The following is a 23,065-nucleotide window of genomic DNA, read 5'->3' as shown; positions in this document are numbered from 1 at the left end:
GACGTCGTGAGATAACAGAGAACTTTCAGAAGAGGTCGGAATCAGCAGTTTATCCGGACATTCCACTGTTAAAGGAGATTTTTTTAATGAAAGACGTGCAGACGGATTGGCGCGTCAGCTCGCAACCGGCGTGGCGCGCCCGCCACAGGAAAAACACCTCCGTGTTGATAACCATTTGTAAAATCCAGGCGGCTTTTGGTGGCCTTCAGTTGAGTGAGTATCTGAGAAATTGTTTAACAGCAGGGCATGTTCCAACTTGTCCTTAAGGCTTCCAACGGAGGTGTTTTTCCTGTGGCGGGCGTGCCGCGCCGGCTGCGAGCCGATGCGCCAATCCGTCCGCACGTCTTTCATTAAAAAAATCTCCTTTAACAGTGGAATGTCCGGATAAACTGCTGATTCCGACCTCTTCTGAAAGTTCTCTGTTCTCTCACGATGTCCTGGGTCAACAGAGGCTTAAATTTGGAGGTTTTCAGCTTGAAACAGGATGACGACGTCGCCTCGGAGCGCTGCGCGACGTCCCGCTCTGTGGGAAGTCCTTACAGCGATAGAAACAATCCAAAATCTCTCATCAGCCGTTAAAATTTACACCGAAAACCAGCTGAATTTCTTGAATGGTCTCCACTCGGATGTGCCTCACAGTTCTTGAAAAATTTTGATCAAGCACAGCGCCAGTCTCTCAGCAACTTCTCAGACAAAGGAATTCTGACGAGGGGGCTGGACCACTCCTTCCACAAGGCGTGCTCACAGGTGAATGACGTCACCGACAGGCGTGAAAAAACTCACGCATGCCCACGAGGGTTCAAGCTTGGCTGATGTAATCACACGTGATTCAAATCCATATGTTTTTTAAAAAAATAATAAGGTCGGATACCTTTCTCACAGACCTCGTAAGTCAAAGTAATTGGAATGATCATCACTTTTTACATTCTCCATATCATCTCACTTTTTTATTTGGGATTGTAAATAAAACAGTTTCATATAGCTGGTTAGCGCTTAGAGCTTGTTTTAAGGTTTTTCTATTAAATTACCACATAAACTGAATCACTGGGAATAGCTCTTGAAGTCCAGCTGGTTGGGTAGATTGTCTCTTCTGAATGATGAATTTTAGACATTCAGTTGCTGTTTTTTTGTTTTTGCCACATCGTGAATGCAACTACTGTACTTGTTTGACAGAGTCACAATAGGTTTTATGCCATCTTTGCAGTTTTGTGTTAGGGTATGAATTTGCACTTGTTTTGTTCACCAGGAAAACTCAACTGAATTTTGGAGGTGATGTGGATCCAAATTCTGGCTCAGGATTTCACTTTATATAGGCTTTGAAGGATTACGTTGAAACGACTTCACAAATTCTCACCACATTTGCACCACAGATACATATTATGGCATGTAATGAGTGTAATGTGGTCAAGTTTTCTGCTTCCTGTCAAAAGTCTAGCAGCAGCAGCATTTTGAAATAAGTTTCACTTTATAGGCTTTTGAAGATTACATCAAAACTACTTCACGTATTCTCACCAAATTTGCAACACAGAGAAGACTCCACTGAAATTTGGAGGTGATCCAAATCCAGAGTAGCGGACATCAGAAATCTCTGTTTGCTCTTGTTTTTTTTTGTTTTTGTTTTTGTTTTTTTGTCTTTTTGTGCCAAAACCACTTTTGGCACCAAATAGACAGCATAGTTCCAAATGTGTCCCAAAACAGAGATACCAGTGATACGAAAAATGACAAGTTGCACATGTCTGTTATATGTTGTATGTGTAAATGTTATTTTCCACTGAGTACTGTGAATGTAGTATGCTGTACTTTGCAAAAAATTTTTTTGGAAGTGTGTGGTGTTATGTTTTTTGGGTCTGGCTCACCTGATATTTGGCAATCAGTTTGCTTTTCCAGTGTGTGTGTGGTACGTCATGGATAGATAGTCTGAGATTATGTGTGCTGTCTTTAAAGTTCAGAGTCTTTGGCTCATCCAGAAGCTTCCCTCCCATCTGTGTCTCCATCTGAAGAACCTCCTACAAAAAAAAGAAGACTTCACTTTTCACTTCTGCTCAGTGTTGCTCATTGAACAATTCCATTTTTCATACATCATAACTGTATTGAATAATTACTGCAGACGTTGAATGTAATTTAAAATAACAAACGTAAAATAAGTAATGCCTCAAATATTTTCAGATAGTAGGTTGTTGTATTATTTTGTTTAATAAAGGGTTTAGCCATGCTAACAGCAATTAATCAAACAGACATTATTATTTAATAATAAAGCACCTTCAGCCCACCAGTGTCCTGTTTTGATGTGGAGAAATTGGGCACAACTCACATGAGTGACAGAAAAAAAATATTTCTATTGACTTCAGAAAATGACCCCAATTAACCATATTTACTGTGAAAATACTAGGCTGCAAAATTAAAAACCCAATCTCAACCTTATCACTTATTATTTTATCACCACTCTTGTCTTTTCAACAACCAGTTTTTGTTTTTGCAATCAGGTTAACAATTAGACTACTTTTAATTGGATACTCTAGTTTACAGTCATGCTTTTATCCTTGTTAACTGTTTGAATTTTGTATGGAAAATGTACACTAATACATTCATTTAATATCTTTGTTCATGTAATAAAGGAAATAACAACACTTTTCTCTCCTATGAGGCCATTGTTTTAATAATTCATGACACGGTTCCACTTGGGACTTGTTAAAATGAGTTATCACTTAAAGCTTAAAGTATATGCAGTTTTGCACAGACACAGTAACCATCCACATGAACTAACACAGGTCAGGGCATTATGGGTAATCATTGTCCACAAAAGTGCACACACACACACACACACACACACACACACACACACACACACACACACACACACACACACACACACACACACACACACACACACACACACACACACACACACACACACACACACACACACACATTATATATATATGAATGTACATAACTTTTTCAACAGATGTTGGTAGCAACCCAGACATCTAAAGAAACCAAAACAAACAAGTACAGAAATTAAGTTATGTGTAATACAGTGGTGGCTGCTGGTGTGTCAAAGAGGGGAAGCTCATTGTCGGCTTACATCATAAAATTTGTCAATTTATTTATATGTAAATTCAAATATGTAAAATGGTCATAACAGTCCCTAGTTGCACAATCATTTCACAATTTATATCTCTATTACATACAGTATTTTATGATAGCACAACTACCAAGTGGTTAGTGCGTTCGGTTTCAGTGAGGAAGGTTCCCGGTTCAAACCCCACCCCTGCCACAGTTCTCCATGTAATGTGGAGTTGCGTCAGGAAGGACATTCAGCATAAAACTTGTGCCAGAATCAACATGCAGGTCCACCTTGGATCTATTAGGTATTGGGATGAAATCCGTGGACTCATTATCAGACCCTATGCTGGTGCACCGGGTTTTGGGTTCCTCCTGGTGGGCAACAATGCACGTCATGTGCTGAGAGTATGCAGGCAGGTTCTGGAGAATGAATGAATCGATACCACTGATTGGCCCCCATGCTTACCTGAGCTAAATCCAACAGAACACCTTTGGAGCATTATGTTTCGGTCCGTCTGGCACTACTAGGTTGCTCCTCAGAGTGTCCAGAAGCTAAGTGATGGCCTGGTCCAGATCAGGGAGGAGAATGCCCAGGACACATTCTGCTGTCTCATTAGGATCATGCCTCAACACTGTCAAGCATGCATGCAAACACGCAGGGGCTATACAAACTACTGAATACCATTTTGTGTTGCTGCAATGAAATTTTGGCAGAATGGACAAGTGTACCGCATCATTTATTTGCTTTGATTTTTGGGGCGTCTTTGAATTCAGCCCTGTGAGCATTTCATTCCTAACACAATGTCCAGTCCATATCAGGAATATATTTTTCTCATTGAGATCTGATGAGTTTTCAAAATGTTCCTTTAATTTTCTGAGCAGTATATATATATATATATATATATATATATATATATATATATATATATATATATATATATATATATATATAAACTCCAAAATGTCATAAATATGTCATGTGGAGTGGAACTGACTGGAAGAAAAGCCTTCTTGTCCACCTCTGGAAAAGAAAGGTTATTTCCCAAATTACAACAAATGCAGTGGTATTACACTGCTCTCTATAATGGAAAAGGTGACCGCAAGGGTACCAGTTATTTTTCACTCAGCAACAGGAGTGGTCTGGCTTTATGCCCAAAACGTAAACCACAACAACATTCTACCTCAGCAAGTACTCATTGATTGACAAGTGCAAATGTCAGCAGTGTGTCTTTGCAACCTATGTTGGTTTTCACAAACTGTTTGATTCGGTTGATTGGGCTGTTGTGCGAGACATCTTGAGCAACAAGTTGATGTACATCATCTCTGACATATATGCAGGTACTGTGAGTGCTGTGTGGAGTGGGGGCAGAATCTGTGACATCTTCCCAGTAAATTCTGGTGTTTTTCAGGGATGTGTTCTCTCTCCTATTCTGTTCAGTGCTTGCAATGACTGGCTGTTGGACTGGGTTGTGGAATCCAGTGAGTTCAGTGACGAAAGGCCGACTGACCTTGAGTCTGTTGATGATGGTGTGGTCTTTGTGGAATCAAATGATGCCCGAATTGCAGCACTTGAGAAGCTGATTGCAGAGGTGGACTGCCTGGGTTTATGGCTGTCCTGGATCAAGACTAAAATCCAGGCTTTCAATGAGTCCCACGATTCAGCCATCAATACTGTATCTGTATCCAGTGAAAGTTTCTACCTTGTTGAAACATTCATGTCACAGAGTTCGCCTACGAACTCTGCCTATGAATTCAAGAGATGCCTGAGAAGAACTTATAGAGTCACAAGATCACTGGGCAGAGGTGTTTTGTGATACTAACACCTTTGCAGGAGAATAAATGTTCAGGTCTTTGGATCCTGTTGATTCCTGTTTTCCTGTATGTTCATGGGAAGTGGATCCTAGCCAGTGACCTAAGGTGACAACTGGTTGTCGTTTGTACGAGGTCTCTTCAGAGAATCCTTTGGCATGACCTTATGTTGAATGAACAGATACTTAAGGAAATTCAAGTGAGGGATATGACTTGCACTGAGAGAGAACATTAGCCACAACATTTTGGTCATGTGTCAAATTTCTGAGGCCACGTTCCAGTGCACCACTGCCTCATTGTTACGGACCCCCAGTAACTGGATAAGGTCAAGGACACTTCTATGCATTTCTTGGCAGAAAAATGGTTATTTTCAGGAGGTGGCATGGACCATTTGTCTGCCTGAGTGAGCCATCCAAGGCCCAGAGTGGCAGTGGTGGATGAAGAGACATGCAGCACTGATGTATGCCCCCAGACTTGACCTGTGCATTTTGCATGTGTGGTGCAATAACTGGGGGACAGTCCTATAAAGAGGACAGAAAATGTATGGCAGAAGTGCCCCACAATGAAACTTCAATTTTGTTGCTGTACTCACTAGGAATTCCCTGTTGAAAGATGATTGAACAGCTCGAAAATTTCACCCTGATTTCAAAACTGTTCAAGCTTGACACAAGATGGATAAAGAAGTTACTATGATGCTTCAAAATGTGCCCTGACTTGCCATTTGGGATGAAACAGGAAGAAACGACACTCTGTGGAATAAGGCTATAAGTGGTTGAAATGTTCACATCACAAATTGTTTTTCACCATTTTTTGTAATAGCCTTGTGTCACCTTTTTTGTTCAGAAGTCCAAGTTTTTTTAAGACGGCAGAAATCATGAGAATGGCTCTTTGGGTTGTACCATCTGCACAAAGCACAACAGCCTGTGTTCAACCTTGAAATGGATGGGAAAAAAAAATATTCATAAGGGGGAATCACAGGCAAGAAGGATCCAACTCCCAGGATGGGGCAAATACAGAAACTGCAACACTGCACTTTCCTTCAGATTTATCTCACAAATGTATTACTTGGTTCATGCTTCACTTGGTGTAAAAACAAATATTCCTGTCTGCGATTCCTCTTCTTTCCTGTACGTTGTGTTGTACATAATGTGGTACATTTAACATTTATACAACATAAAAATACAACATCCAAGTGTCTCTGAAGGCCCTCCATGCCACGTGGACTCATGCATAAATTTTTGGACTTTTCTGTAAATGAATGAATAATGCATATCCAGACTCACAGCCCTTTTTGTTGGAAGCTGTCAGTGGGACTTCTGAGGCCTCCCACAACCTTTTTAAAATAATCAATTCCTCCTTCCCATCATCTTCCTACGCAGCACGGCTACTGTAGATATTCAGCACACACTTCTTTTTTGAATCGGTGATGATCAATTACACCACACACACACACTCTCTATCATTAAAAAGTCTCTCTGAATGTTTTTTTCTTTTCCTCCAACTGTACTTGTTTGCTTGAAATGATAAGAATTAGTTTTCTGCAAATGTTTGTGTGTCTATAGTGGTGTACCACACTGACACTTGACTTATCACTGCGTGCATAAATTACAGCTCTAATCTCCCCTATCTGATGCTTCCTCCAGTGCTTTGAATTTGTTTAAAATCAAAAGCAGCCACTGTTTTGACATTGCATGACCTCGTTTGGTTGCTTCTTCTCAGCTCATTTGCAAAATGCGAGAGGTGAAATGAGTCTGTACTAATGACTAAGTGAATGAATAAGTATTTCTTGTCAAGTTTTAAATGCAGCAAACAGAGAGACATTTTGTGAAGAAAAACCCCTAATGAGATTAAAGCTCTTTAACTGGCTGCTAAATAATCAGTATAAATCACCATATTGTACATAAATGTATCTTTGAGTTATTTCACTGCAAAGCGGGTATAGAAAATGAATGAATGAATGAATGAATTAATGAATTTCACTACATTTACATGGACAGGGCCCCTGCCCAGGTAAATTACAGAAAGATTATGATCACAGAATGTAGGAGAGTGACGATAAATTAAAATACTGCAAACTTCTTACCACTTGAAGTATTATATTTTTTAACAAATACGTGAAAACGTGGCAGTGGCCTTAATGGCCAACAGACCTAGACTTTAGAAAAGAAGCAAACTAACAAGCTCATTTCAGGCTATATGTACAGCGCTTTGCAAAAGTATTCACCCCTTGGCTTTTATGCATTTTAATTTGTTTATGCAATTTCAAACATAAAAAAAAATAATTCAGGCTTCGCTATATTAAAATTTCTAAAATCACTGTCCTTAAACTCAACCTGAAAATAAATGCCTACAACTTGAAATAAATAAAACTATAAAAGCCAAGATGCATAAGTAATGGCACCCTTTAGTATAAGAAAATTAAATCATTGCTTTTACAGTGAGTTTACTTTACACAAGTTAGGGGATGGTTACATGTACATTTCCAATTCATTGAATATGCCTTGGACTTTATTTATGTCAATTATTAAGAACCACAAACAGTATGGTAGTTTATGTTATTATGTAGAATAGATAGTTCTCAAACACTGAATGACTACGCAAAATGCAAAAAGGCGACTATTGAGGGAAGCCACCAAGACACACATGACAAGTCTGAAAGAGCTGCATTCTCCTTTGGCTGAAATTAGAGAATCTGACAATCAGGCAAGTTTTGTATTTGCGTCACCAGTTACACACCATCATGGTGGAGTGGGGCAGAGAAGGATTTTCTGAAAAAAAGCAAGCTTGAAAGTTCAGCAAGTTTGCTGGGAGGCACATGAGAGACTCAAGTCTAGATCAGAGGTGTTCCCTTTTATGAAAGGTCTTCTCTATTCAATCAATTCAATTCAATCAATTTTTTTATATAGCGCCAAATCACAACAAACAGTTGCCCCAAGGCGCTCTATATTGCAAGGCAAGGCCACACAATAATCACGTAAAACCCCAACGGTCAAAACGACCCCCTGTGAGCAAGCACTTGGCGACAGTGGGAAGGAAAAACTCCCTCTTAACAGGAAGAAACCTCCAGCAGAACCAGGCTCAGGGAGGGGCAGTCTTCTGCTGGGACTGGTTGGGGCTGAGGGAGAGAACCAGGAAAAAGACATGCTGTGGAGGGGAGCAGAGATCGATCACTAATGATTAAATGCAGAGTGGTGCATACAGAGCAAAAAGAGAAAGAAACAGTGCATCATGGGAACCCCCCAGCAGTCTACGTCTATAGCAGCATAACTAAGGGATGGTTCAGGGTCACCTGATCCAGCCCTAACTATAAGCTTTAGCAAAAAGGAAAGTTTTAAGCCTAATCTTAAAAGTAGAGAGGGTGTCTGTCTCCCTGATCTGAATTGGGAGCTGGTTCCACAGGAGAGGAGCCTGAAAGCTGAAGGCTCTGCCTCCCATTCTACTCTTACAAACCCTAGGAACTACAAGTAAGCCTGCAGTCTGAGAGCGAAGCGCTCTATTGGGGTGATATGGTACTACGAGGTCCCTAAGATAAGATGGGACCTGATTATTCAAAACCTTATAAGTAAGAAGAAGAATTTTAAATTCTATTCTAGAATTAACAGGAAGCCAATGAAGAGAGGCCAATATGGGTGAGATATGCTCTCTCCTTCTAGTCCCCGTCAGTACTCTAGCTGCAGCATTTTGAATTAACTGAAGGCTTTTTAGGGAACTTTTAGGACAACCTGATAATAATGAATTACAATAGTCCAGCCTAGAGGAAATAAATGCATGAATTAGTTTTTCAGCATCACTCTGAGACAAGACCTTTCTGATTTTAGAGATATTGCGCAAATGCAAAAAAGCAGTCCTACATATTTGTTTAATATGCGCTTTGAATGACATATCCTGATCAAAAATGACTCCAAGATTTCTCACAGTATTACTAGAGGTCAGGGTAATGCCATCCAGAGTAAGGATCTGGTTAGACACCATGTTTCTAAGATTTGTGGGGCCAAGTACAATAACTTCAGTTTTATCTGAGTTTAAAAGCAGGAAATTAGAGGTCATCCATGTCTTTATGTCTGTAAGACAATCCTGCAGTTTAGCTAATTGGTGTGTGTCCTCTGGCTTCATGGATAGATAAAGCTGGGTATCATCTGCGTAACAATGAAAATTTAAGCAATACCGTCTAATAATACTGCCTAAGGGAAGCATGTATAAAGTGAATAAAATTGGTCCTAGCACAGAACCTTGTGGAACTCCATAATTAACTTTAGTCTGTGAAGAAGATTCCCCATTTACATGAACAAATTGTAATCTATTAGACAAATATGATTCAAACCACCGCAGCGCAGTGCCTTTAATACCTATGGCATGCTCTAATCTCTGTAATAAAATTTTATGGTCAACAGTATCAAAAGCAGCACTGAGGTCTAACAGAACAAGCACAGAGATGAGTCCACTGTCCGAGGCCATAAGAAGATCATTTGTAACCTTCACTAATGCTGTTTCTGTACTATGATGAATTCTAAAACCTGACTGAAACTCTTCAAATAGACCATTCCTCTGCAGATGATCAGTTAGCTGTTTTACAACTACCCTTTCAAGAATTTTTGAGAGAAAAGGAAGGTTGGAGATTGGCCTATAATTAGCTAAGATAGCTGGGTCAAGTGATGGCTTTTTAAGTAATGGTTTAATTACTGCCACCTTAAAAGCCTGTGGTACATAGCCAACTAACAAAGATAGATTGATCATATTTAAGATCGAAGCATTAAATAATGGTAGGGCTTCCTTGAGCAGCCTGGTAGGAATGGGGTATAATAAACATGTTGATGGTTTGGATGAAGTAACTAATGAAAATAACTCAGACAGAACAATTGGAGAGAAAGAGTCTAACCAAATACCGGCATCACTGAAAGCAGCCAAAGATAACGATACGTCATTGGGATGGTTATGAGTAATTTTTTCTCTAATAGTTAAAATTTTGTTAGCAAAGAAAGTCATGAAGTCATTACTAGTTAAAGTTAATGGAATACTCAGCTCAATAGAGCTCTGACTCTTTGTCAGCCTGGCTACAGTGCTGAAAAGAAACCTGGGGTTGTTCTTATTTTCTTCAATTAGTGATGAGTAGAAAGATGTCCTAGCTTTACGGAGGGCTTTTTTATAGAGCAACAGACTCTTTTTCCAGGCTAAGTGAAGATCTTCTAAATTAGTGAGACGCCATTTCCTCTCCAACTTATGGGTTATCTGCTTTAAGCTGCGAGTTTGTGAGTTATACCACGGAGTCAGGCACTTCTGATTTAAAGCTCTCTTTTTTAGAGGAGCTACAGCATCCAAAGTTGTCTTCAATGAGGATGTAAAACTATTGACGAGATACTCTATCTCACTTACAGAGTTTAGGTAGCTACTCTGCACTGTGTTGGTATATGGCATTAGAGAACATAAAGAAGGAATCATATCCTTAAACCTAGTTACAGCGCTTTCTGAAAGACTTCTAGTGTAATGAAACTTATTCCCCACTGCTGGGTAGTCCATCAGAGTAAATGTAAATGTTATTAAGAAATGATCAGACAGAAGGGAGTTTTCAGGGAATACTGTTAAGTCTTCTATTTCCATACCAGAAGTCAGAACAAGATCTAAGATATGATTAAAGTGGTGGGTGGACTCATTTACTTTTTGAGCAAAGCCAATAGAGTCTAATAATAGATTAAATGCAGTGTTGAGGCTGTCATTCTCAGCATCTGTGTGGATGTTAAAATCGCCCACTATAATTATCTTATCTGAGCTAAGCACTAAGTCAGACAAAAGGTCTGAAAATTCACAGAGAAACTCACAGTAACGACCAGGTGGACGATAGATAATAACAAATAAAACTGGTTTTTGGGACTTCCAATTTGGATGGACAAGACTAAGAGTCAAGCTTTTAAATGAATTAAAGCTCTGTCTGGGTTTTTGATTAATTAATAAGCTGGAATGGAAGATTGCTGCTAATCCTCCGCCCCGGCCCGTGCTACGAGCGTTCTGATAGTTAGTGTGACTCGGGGGTGTTGACTCATTTAAACTAACATATTCATCCTGCTGTAACCAGGTTTCTGTAAGGCAGAATAAATCAATATGTTGATCAATTATTATATCATTTACCAACAGGGACTTAGAAGAGAGAGACCTAATGTTTAATAGACCACATTTAACTGTTTTAGTCTGTGGTGCAGTTGAAGGTGCTATATTATTTTTTCTTTTTGAATTTTTATGCTTAAATAGATTTTTGCTGGTTATTGGTAGTCTGGGAGCAGGCACCGTCTCTACGGGGATGGGGTAATGAGGGGATGGCAGGGGGAGAGAAGCTGCAGAGAGGTGTGTAAGACTACAACTCTGCTTCCTGGTCCCAACCCTGGATAGTCACGGTTTGGAGGATTTAAGAAAATTGGCCAGATTTCTAGAAATGAGAGCTGCTCCATCCAAAGTGGGATGGATGCCGTCTCTCCTAACAAGACCAGGTTTTCCCCAGAAGCTTTGCCAATTATCTGTGAAGCCCACCTCATTTTTTGGACACCACTCAGACAGCCAGCAATTCAAGGAGAACATGCGGCTAAACATGTCACTCCCGGTCTGATTGCACTCCACCATGAACCAGTGAGCAGTGATGCAACAGGCCATATTTATCCTTTACACAACTATTCTCTATTCAGCTCACTATTCTCATTTTTGCATGGACACTCAGACAGATTTTGGAACCTCTACTCCACACAGATTTACCAAACAGTACCATAGTTTGTATTTTTTTAGTGACTTGTATAAATGAAGAACAAGACATATTCACTGACTGGAAATGTTCATGTATCCATCCCCTGACTTGTCTCAAGAAAACTGGTAATAAAATGGATGATTTATGTTTGTTATATAATACCAAAGGGTTCTATTATCTGTGCAAACCATCATCTTGGATTTGATATTTTTATTTAACTTATATCAAGTTGTAGATATTTGCTTTCAGTTTGGCTTTAAAGTGGATAATTTTAGAAATTTTAATATAGAGAAGCCTGAATTACTTTTTGTGTTTGAAATGGCATAAGCAAATTAAAATGCATAAAAGCACAAAGGGGTGAATACTTTTGCAAGGCACTGTAAGTTCAACCACACCCGTGCTTCATTACCATCAAGTACGTGATGATGAGATGATTTGCTGCAACAAGCCCAAACATACCCAGAAGGTGGCAGGAGGTATATGGTACATTAAATAAGCAAAACAAAGCTGCTTTTGGACTGATACATCCGTTTATCTCCATTATATACATGCTGATTTTGGAGACACATACAGTGACAGTCTTTATCGTTTTTTTACTTATGTTCACAGCTTGGAGAGAAGGACATTTATTTATCTGTCTATTTTCTCACTGCATTTTACAGGGTACAGTACATATTCTATACCCAAACTTTTTTCAATGGCCAAGGAAAATGAGTTTTAATTTAACATTGGTAGAGAGTCCCAAAACATACTACATGTTTTTATTTTTACTTTAACAAACATATTTCTGTGTAGGCTCTCAGTTGTACAGGTGGTTTCCATAGTAGAGAAGCTTGAATCTTCGACTGATCCTAAGGACAGGATCCCTAGTTACAAACAGAGCAATGTAGTGTATTCTATCAGATGTCAGGAAAACTGTAACAAACACTACATAGGTGAGACTAAGCAACCTTTACACAAAAGGCTATACCAGCACCGCAGAGAGGGCGCCAGTGGACCACAGTCTGCAGTTCATCTCCACCTTAAAGACACTAACCACACGTTTGAGGACAAGGAAGTTAAAATCTTAGCCAGAGAAAAGAAATTGTTTGAGAGAGGGTTCAAGGAGGCATCCTATGTGAAACAGCTGAAACCCAGCCTTAACCGGGGAGGGGGTCTGAGACATGCTTTGTCCCCTGTTTACAATGGGGTACTCAGGTCAAAGCAGTTTCAGTCTTTTGTTCATGGTAATGATTATTCACATCATCAGGAGAGTTGTCAAGGGAGCCATCAGGAGAGCCGTCTGTCCCATCATTAGGAGGGACAGCTGCCCTGTCATTAGGAGGGTGCTAACTAGACCACAATAGGTGCTAATTGGAGCTATTGTTTAGTCACTAGCCTATAGCAGTCTGCCTCTCGGTAGGAGGTGTCTGGTTAGGTTTAAAACTCCAGCTTTTGTGGCTTCTGTTTATTCTTCTCTACAAGAGTCAAGACAGAAGTCAGACTACCAGAGCAAGAACTTTAGCTGAGGAAGCTTCTGCAATTTGAAGCGAAACGTCCTCGTGTCAAGCAACCCAGTCCAGTTGAAGAGTCAAGCTTTTCTACTTTAATAAACAGAAAAAAAAACTGTACAGTTCTGTGTCACATCATTTCTCTGTATTTCAGCTAAGACAAGCCCATTATTGCATCAATGTTTGTGTGACATATGAGTGTATACACTCCAACAGACAATGTAAGAGGAACTCACAAGTTATCTTGTTTATTTTTTTTTCATTGCTCTACTTTACCTTGAGTGCATCCTGTGTGTCATCCAGACAATACACCCTGATGTGGTAGTCCAAAGTTGTACAGGAGACTGGTCCAAAAACAGCCAGTTTGAGCCGTTTGGCTGCTGCTTTGCCGAGCGACTGGCCAACAAGGCAGTAAGTCCCCAGGGTCTCTGTTAGGATGTGACATGCTTCTGAACCCATCTGCACATAGCAGGGGGTGGTGAAGTTCTCCTCTCCAACCACCACCACATCCTGTACAGATCACAGTATCACACAGCTGTCAGACAGTGACATCACACCACATCTATGAAGGCAGGCCAAGGTTAGCCTGAGATCAAGGGTCAAACTCAGACTTTATGTATGAGTATCTGTTTCACCTTAAGAAATGTAATGTCCTTTATTTAACCTTTTCTTAACAAATTCAAAAGGAATCTCTCAGCACATAAGTTTTCTCTTTGGTGTGTGTGTGTGTGTGTGTGTGTGTGTGTCTAAAACCTTTGCTCTATACTGTCCATTCTTCTCTGATAGTATTGGAAAAACAAAAAGCAATAGATTTGTTTTTGTTATATATGAAGTCGATCTAGAACTTACCTCTTTTTGCCCTAATAGCTGGCAAACAAAAGGTGTTTTCTTGAATTCCAATAGTAATCCTGGATCAGAAGCAGCCATACAAGTCCAAGTCATGACACTACCTGATCAGATGAAAGGCGCCTCGCCTGCGGGGGAGCGCGCGAACCACATGCATGCATGTGTTGGGAGGGGAGGGGGGTGCGCAACACACGCACACGTGTTGAGGGGAGAGCCACATCTTTGCAACTCCACAGTCGTAGGGAACTTAGACAAATTTCACAACAGTATGACAGTGATTGTCTGCAGTCTGTTGTCGTGCCAAGAGTGCGACTGGCCACAAATTTTCGAAGTGTTATGCGAGCGGTGACAGATGTTCATGCGTGTCACCTCGAATTTGGCCAGCACCTGCCGTGAGAGGGTGCAATGGGTTCGCACAGTGCACACTCTGTCTTTCAGCCACTGGTGTGCGCTAATAGTTGTAGCAACAGGTGTATGAGGCGTTAGAAGCAGGTACGATTCCACACATTTTGCTTACAATTCCTGCGTCGTGCGCACTTCGACCAAACTTTGCACTATGTGTGAAGGGGCCCTTCGGGTTGTGGTTGGTGTAATTTGGGTTACATAAACCCAATCTATACATGCAGTGCCTCTGCAGATTGCTGTGTAGCTATATGATACCCCTGCATATGTGGCTATGGTAGATGTGTGCACATGTGCATATGTGAGTTTCTGTCAGTGTGTCATGGAAACAGGTTACACAATTATTGGATTTTGAATGGCAGGACATGAGTAGTTGTATTGCCACGGATGAGGTGAATCAGTACAAAGGGTAGGAAAGCAACAGAAGCTGAATCTGTTATTACTGGCAATCACAACCGTGCCCACCCCCACCCCAGTGTGAAGGGAATTCAATTACCTTCCTCTCCCTGTTTGGGGAAATTTTTCTGATGGGAAATGGATGTTCCACCGCAATAAGAGAAAAACAAATCGACTTCGTGATGAAATTCCACTTTTCGTTTTTCTCTCTTTACTCACTATGTGTAACCACCCCCCACCTCCCCACCCCACCCTTCTGCTGCTCTCCCTGTCTCACACACTAGGAATCTTATGCATGGCTAATTGTGCAGAGACATTGTGTTGAGCTGTGATAAGCAACAGAAGACAGCATACGGGGGCCTTGTAGACACAGTGATGCTGCAAGACAGCCTTATCGCCCACACCCACACACAAAGCTGCACGCACACGCACAGGCGCTCACGTACACACTAACAGGCACATACAGTGTAACACGCAGACAGATTGCTGAGGTAGAGACTTCATGCTGAGAGACACCGGAGGAGGGAGAGTGCTAGGGAAAAAAAGGGATAGAAACATAAGAAGAAAGATGATAGAAGTGGAGGATGGAAGGAGCATAACAAATTGCTTCTGATAGGAGTCTTCAACCATTTGCTCATTTCCTAGCCTGTAGGCAGCATATGATTATGGAATTTTCTGTAATTTTCATTTCTTTACCTCTCTTTGACTCACCGCATGTTTAAATAGACTGTTCCTCCTGGTAGAGGTGAGAATGCAGTCATGTGTACACATCCACACTGTGTGTGCACATGCTCTGTGCATTGTGCATTTTCAGGCTGTTAGGGGTCACCACACCAGATCATCCAACTCCAGCTTACCCTCTCCTCCGCATCTTCTTCTGTCACACCAAACACCTGCATGTCGTCCCTACCCATATCCATGAACCTCCTTTTTGGCCTTCTTCTTCTCCTCCTACCTGGTGGCTGCATCTTCAGCATCTTTCTCCAAATATACCCTGCAACTCTCTTCCTGTACATGCATGAAACACCTCATTCTCACCTCTCTCACTTTGGCTTCAACCTGTGAAGCGCTGTCCCACTGATATGCCCATTCGTAATCCTGTCCATCTCCATCATGCTGCATCTTCAGCACTACCACCTCCAGTTCCATCTCCTGTATTTTTATTAAATGTACGCCGTCTTGCTCCAAATGACTTTCATTCCCCTTTTCTCCAGAGCATATGTCCACCTCTCCAGGCTAGTCTCAACCTGATCTTTACTCACTGCAGATTACAATGTCATCTGCAAATATCACAGTCCATGAAGACTCCTGTTTGATCTTGTCCATCAACCTGTCCATCGCCACTGCAAATCAAAAGAGCACAGAACTGATTTTCAGTGCAATCCCACCTTGACTTTGAGCAACTCACCACAACACTCACCCTGTCCACACACATATATTAAACCACCCTCAAATACTTCTGTATAGCGTATATGCGTCCCCTGTTCTGTCATCTTAATCAACTGCCTTTCCTCTCTGCATACTCTTCATAGCTGCCTTTACTTAATCCTCCAAATCCATCCCACTCCCAAAAGTAGTTGTCATCCAGGATCAGGTTCCTCATGTTTTCCACATGATGACACATGACCCCATATATATATATATATATATATATATATATATATATATATATATATATATATATATATCTGCAGGTGTTTTGAGTTAATTAGCTGATTAGAGTGTGACACCAGGTGTCTTCAATATTCAACATTTTCACAATATTCTAATTTTCTGAGATACTGAATTTGGGGTTTTCATTAGTTGTCAGTTATAATCATCAAAATTAAAAGAAATAGACACTTCAAATATATCACTCTGTGTGGAATGAATGTACACATTACACAAGTTTCACTTTTTGAATGGAATTACTGATAATTCCATTCAAAAAGTGAAACTTGTGTAATGTGTACATTCATTCCACACAGAGTGATATATTTGAAGTGTCTATTTCTTTTAATTTTGATGATTATAACTGACAACTAATGAAAACCCCAAATTCAGTATCTCAGAAACTTAGAATATTGTGAAAAGGTTGAATATTGAAGACACCTGGTGTCACACTCTAATCAGCTAATTAACTCAAAACACCTGCAGATGCCTTTAACTGGTCTCTCAGTCTAGTTCTGTAGGCTGCACAATCATGGGGAAGACTGCTGACATAACGTCTTGCCTGGGCTAAAGACAAAAAGGACTGGACTGCTGTTGAGTGGTCTAAAGTTATGTTCTCTGATGAAAGTAAATTTTGCATTTCCTTTGGAAATCAAGGTCCCAGAGTCTGGAGGAAGAGAGGAGAGGCACAGAATCCACATTGCTTGAGGTCCAGTGTAAAGTTTCCACAGTCAGTGATGGTTTGGGGTGCCATGCCATCTGCTGGTGTTGGTCCACTGTGCTTTGTGAGGTCCAAGGTCAATGCAGCCGTCTACCAGGAAGTTGTAGAGCACTTCATGCTTCCTGCTGTTGACCAACTTTATGGAGATGCAGATTTCATTTAACAACAGGACTTGGCACCTGCTTACAGTGCCAAAGCTACCAGTACCTGGTTTAAGGACCATGGTATCCCTGTTCTTAATTGGCCAGCAAACTCACCTGACCTTAATCCCATAGACAATCTATGGGGTATTGTGAAGAGGAAGATGTGACACGCCAGATCCAACAATGCAGAAGAGCTGAAGGCCACTATCAGAGCAACCTGGGCTCTCATACCACCTGAGCAGTGCCACAGACTGATCAACTCCATGCCACGCCGCATTTCTGCAGTAATTCAGGCAAAAGGAGCCCCAACTACATATTAAGTGCTGTACATGTTCATACTTTTCATGTTCATAGTTTTCAGTTGGCCAACATTTCTAAAAATCCTTTGTTTTGTATTGGTCTTAACCAATATTCAAATTTTCTGAGATACTGAATTTGGGATTTTCATTAGTTGTCGGTTATAATCATCAAAATTAAAAGGAATAAACATTTGAATTATATCAGTCTGTGTATAATAAATGAATATAATATACAAGTTTCACTTTTTGAATGAAATTACTGATATAAATCAACTTTTTCATGATATTCTAATTATATAACCAGCACCTGTGTGTGTGTGTGTGTGTGTGTGTATATATATATATATATATATATATATATATATATATATATATATATATATATATATATATATATGTATTCTAAATTTGTAAAAATTGCAACCCTCCCCCCTTTTTCATCTTGTCATTGTGGGGTTTTGTTTGTAGAATTTTGAGGGAAAAATGAATTTCATCCATTTTGGTATAAGACTGTAACATAAAAAAAATGTGGAAAAAGTACAGTGCTGTGAATACTTTCTGGATGCATGGTATCATTACTCATATACACAGCCATTTAAATTGTAGTGACATATAGATGAAAACTCACCTCCCACTCTCCCATAGCCAGCTGGTTCCTAAGCTGTATGAGCCAGTCATCCTGGACTTGGTTGGCACAGTGGTGGATGGTGAGGATCACTGGTCTGGTCAGCAGGGCTCCTGCAGGACCACAGCTCACCACTGGACTCAACACTGTCTGGATGTCCTCTACTGGAGGTCTGGAAAAGACAGTTAACACAAAGGTGAAATTCTAGTTTTGAGCTCAGTGTTTAGAGGGAAACACTGTGTGACTACCAGCCGGACAAATGAACACTAATTCTGTGTTTATTTTAACTTAATGTTCTCTTACGGGAATCTTTGGTCACAGAATAGCCCGTCAAGATGACGGAAGACTCATTACATTGGAGTAAATGAGAAAATGAGAAAACAAGGGCAGCCCAAATTCAATCACAGGATGATCAGCGTCTTCAGCAGAGCTTCAGTTGGGGCTCAGCTGGAGTCAGTAGTTCAGAGCTCACGAATGGAAAATAAATGATTCCTGATCCATCCACACTCATCATAGGCTCACTTGTCTTTTAGCTGATCTTCAGCTCACAGACCCATGAACATGTGCAAGCTCTTGTACCTATCAGCTTATTTAATGTGAGTACATGTTCCATAATTAGCATACTAATTATTTTTCAGCTTTTTCATTCATAAACATGGACGAAAAACATGACATTTAAAATTTAAAATACAGGTCAATGTAAATGTACATATAGTTTTCTATGAAAACCATTTACATGTTATTTATTAATTTCTTTGCCTCATATTATGATGATTGGTACTGAGGGAGAAAAATTCCATACAGACAGAGGAGATGGGCTAAATTTTTTTTCTCAATCCACCTTGTGTCACGGGGCCAATAATCCAAAGAAGTGTTATCGATTCAGCTGCTGGAGCTCATTATTGACTCAAGAGTTCCCATGTGCAGGACAAGCTCACAGGAACATACTGTGTAGAGATTTTAAAAACCCCAGTATCACTCATACTGTAACAGATTGTGTTGTGCAGGGGTCACCCCTTAATGTTTGACAGCAATGGAATTGTAATGTTATGTAGATTTCATTCCATGAAATATAACAAAAAGATGCTGTAAAATTATATCTTTTTGTAAATCTTGAAAAGTGAGGAAATGCATGAGGAGTGGAGAAGAGGTGTGCTGGTTTTGATTTTTAAGAACAAGGCAGAGATGCAGAACTGCACTACCTACAGAGCCATAAGGCTGATCAGGCACAGTTGGTAAAGAGCAGTGGAAGCACGGCTTAGAAAATAGGTGAAGATTTGTGAGTATCAATATGGTTTCATGCTGAGAAAGAGCAATATAGATGTGATGCAATGTTTGTTCTGAGAGGGCTGATAAAGAAACATAGAGAAGGCCAGAAAGAGTTGCATTGTGTGTTTGTAGATTTAGAGAACACTAAAGGCCCCTTCACACATAACACGACTGAAGCCAACTGGCGCACAAAGGAGGAATTGTATGCCACTCGTGACAAATCGGAGCCGCCACGAACGCCTCATACAGCTGTCGCCACAACCATTCACGCACACCAGTGGCCGAAAGACAGCAAGTGCCCATTCAACCCCCCCCCACTCAGTAGGTGTCAGCCAAATTCCAGGTGGCACACACAAACATCCAACACTGCTCGCTGGGCACTTAGAAAAGGGCGGGGCTATTGGCGCTCCCAGCACGAGTGCAGATGACCATATTTGTGCTGTCTGTGAAAACTGTCTAACTGCAACACAAGTGTGGTATTATCAAGCAACACATGGGTGTGACTGTGCTGAACCCCCCCCCCCCCCCCCCACCACCACCACCACCACACACACACGGCTTGTGGAGTGTGTCGTTGTCCCCCCACCCCCAACACACACACACACACACACACACACACACACACACACACACACACACACACACACACACACACACACACACACACACACACACACACACACACACACACTATGAATCTAACATTGTCAGCTAATGTTGAGCTTTTCCAGCAGTGCGATGCTGGAACAGCTGACTGCTGTGTACTGCAACTCAGCTGGTGAAAACACAATGCACATGTGTGGGCGGGCACTCATGCCCTCATGACATGCTGATAATTACATACAGACATGATCACATGAAGACCGGCCAGCGTCTGAGCACGTGTCATGGTGTGAAATTTATGAGCCGGCCGGGCAGGCTGATGTCACTTCCACCATGTAAATTGTAATTTACATGACAGAGAGAAAGAGTGGAAATTAAATAAACAAGAGTAAAGGTGTGAACTCATTCATGTGTGATCACTTTGCTCATACGCTTTGTCGTGGAAATGCAGCGCCTGTCAGCTGACTGCCGCGTCAGTGCACCACAACACTGGAGAATATTGTGCCATACAGAAAATCACTGTGAGGTGCGTGTATCTGCAGGATTTACCCACATTGTAATGATTAAAACACATATCACATTTGCAATGCGTTCACTGGTGGATCACTGCGTGCTGGACACGCTATGCCGGCTGATTTGTTCATGACACGGGAGCCAGCTCTTCATGAGACGAGAGCCCGGCTGATGTCTTCATGAGACGAGCACATCAGGCAATTCATTTAAAACATAAAAGGAAGAACAGTAATCCATATCATTTCATTACTTCCTGGTGTACGTCTATTTGGAGGCTAAGTCCGCTCTTTATAACAGGAATTAAGTATTATAAGTTGTGGTGTTTTTTATTTTGTTACTCTGCTACTGTTATGGTCGCCACAGTGTCCGACTGTGTGTACCTCCCGACAGCAGGTGGAATGTTTCGTGGTTCCCCATTTCGTTTTTTCTTTGCAGATTTTCGCCTGGTTTCTGCTTATTCCCCCAATTTTGTGTTATGTGTGAAGGGACCCATTTAACTGTGTATACTCTTTTTTAATCATAATAACAACAGAAACTACCCAAATGACCCTGATGAAAAGTTTACATACCCCTGTTCTTAATACTGTATATTGCCTCCTTTAACATCAATGACAGCTTGGAGTCTTTTGTGGTAGATGTGGACGAGGCTCTCTGATGGTGAAGCTGCGAATGAATATGTCTTGGACTTTATTGACATCAATTACAAAGAAATAGAAACAGAATGGCACTCTATGGTAAATCTGTATGGAGCAGACAGTTCTCAAAAAGTGAGTGACTGTGCATGAAGGACAACAGTGAGGAAAGCCACCAAGACACCCAGGCAACCCAGAAGAAGTTATAGGCTCATGTGGCTGTGATTGGAAAAATTGTGCACAGTGCAAATTTTGCATTTTGGCAAAATGGCAAAAAAAAAAAAAAAAAAAAAAAAAAAAAAAAATATATATATATATATATATATATATATAATAATAATAATAAAAAAAAAAATCAGCTAGGGTTATGTAATCTTTTGCACACAACTGTATGACAGTTTGCCAAGAGTTTTGGTATTGTATGAGGAAGTCTCTGGTGACAGAGAAGTATGTGAGGGTGCTGCAGGATATTTAGGAGGACAGTCTGACAGCGGTGAGATGTGCAGTGGGAATGACATGCATTCAAGGTGGAGGTGGTATTACATAAGTATCATCTCTGAGACCTTTTTTATTTGCAAAGATGACGGACAGGTTGAAGAAGAGGTTAGACAGGAGTCTCCATGGATTATGATGCTTGCAGATGATATTGTGATTTGTAATGAGAGTAAAGATCAGGTTGAGATGAACCTGAAGAGGTGGATATATGCTCCGGAGAAAAAGGAATGAGAGTCAGTAGGAACAAGATGGAGTACATGTGTGTGAATGAGGGGGGGCGTGATGGAATCATGAGGTTGAAAGGAGTAGAGGTGGTAAAGGTAGATGAGATTAAATACTTTCGGTCAACTATCCAAAATAATGGAGAGGTGAAGAAAAGAGTGCAGGCAAAGTGGAGTGGGTGGAGAAAGGTGGAGGAGTGATTTGTGATGGAATGGTATCTGCAAGAGTGAAAGATGGTAGTGACACCAGGTATGTTGTATGACTTAGAGATGGTGGCACTAATGAAAAGGCAGTAGGTGGAGCTGGAGGTGGCATAGCCGAAGATGCTATGGGAGTGACGAAGAAGGACAAACGTAAGAATGAACATATCAGAGGGACAACAGAGGTAGGGCTGTTTGGAGACAATCTCAGAGAGGCAGTACTGAGATGGGTTGGGTATGTACTCAGGAGGGACCTGGGGTATATAGGAAGCAGGATGCTGAACACTTAGTCGGGGGAGGCCAAAGAGAAGGTTTATGGATGTGCTGAGGGAGGACATACAGGTGGCTGGTGTGACACAGGAAGATACAGAAGACAGGGTGAGATGAAAATGGGTGATCTGTTGTGGTCAAATCTAATGTGAGTGGCTGAAAGAAGAAGACCTCAGCTGCAAAATGTTGGTGCTGAAAGTTAATGCAGAAAGTTACATAATGCCTCAGACAAATTTGTAATTTTACAGGGTTTACTGAGTGATACTAAATCAGGTGGGGGAATTAATCAGACATGCAAATAACTGATACTCATGGTCCTCTTGTGGACTAAAAGTCAATCATGCACAGCAGAAAACGCAGAGAAAACACATCTTTTCCTACAATGTCATCATCTCTTTCATCCTGAGAATCACACTTGAGCATCATGAGCACCAGTTATGTGCACACCTAGATATAATCCCTCCAACGTGTCCTCCGTCTTCCCCAGGGCCTCCTCCCGGTTGGAAGTGTCTGGAACACCTAGCCAGGGAGACAACCGGGTCATCCTCACCAGCTGTCCATACCACCTCAGCTGCTTCTTTTTGATGCAAAGGAGCAGTAGCTCTACTCCTTGCCCCTCCCTATATATTTTTATGTATAACACAGCACCAAATGTCATGAAGTGAAAAAGAGTCTCATTCCTGCATTGTA

The 23,065-nt window shown here is 40.9% G+C and overlaps 1 protein-coding gene across 1 annotated transcript in view; it reads right to left on the bottom strand.

Annotated features, from left to right (window-relative positions):
• LOC117510628 (netrin receptor UNC5C-like) overlaps window positions 1–23,065 on the bottom strand; it is a 962,031-nt gene that overhangs the window by 25,996 nt on the left and 912,970 nt on the right. The window contains 3 exon segments of the mRNA XM_034170417.1: window positions 1,857–2,006; window positions 13,366–13,599; window positions 18,175–18,343. Coding sequence (XP_034026308.1) covers window positions 1,857–2,006; window positions 13,366–13,599; window positions 18,175–18,343 — 553 coding nt within the window.

This window comes from Thalassophryne amazonica, chromosome 5 (genome assembly GCF_902500255.1).
Source record: "Thalassophryne amazonica chromosome 5, fThaAma1.1, whole genome shotgun sequence".
In the NCBI taxonomy this organism is placed as follows: Eukaryota; Metazoa; Chordata; class Actinopteri; order Batrachoidiformes; family Batrachoididae; genus Thalassophryne; species Thalassophryne amazonica.
This window is presented reverse-complemented; position numbering and strand designations above follow the sequence as displayed.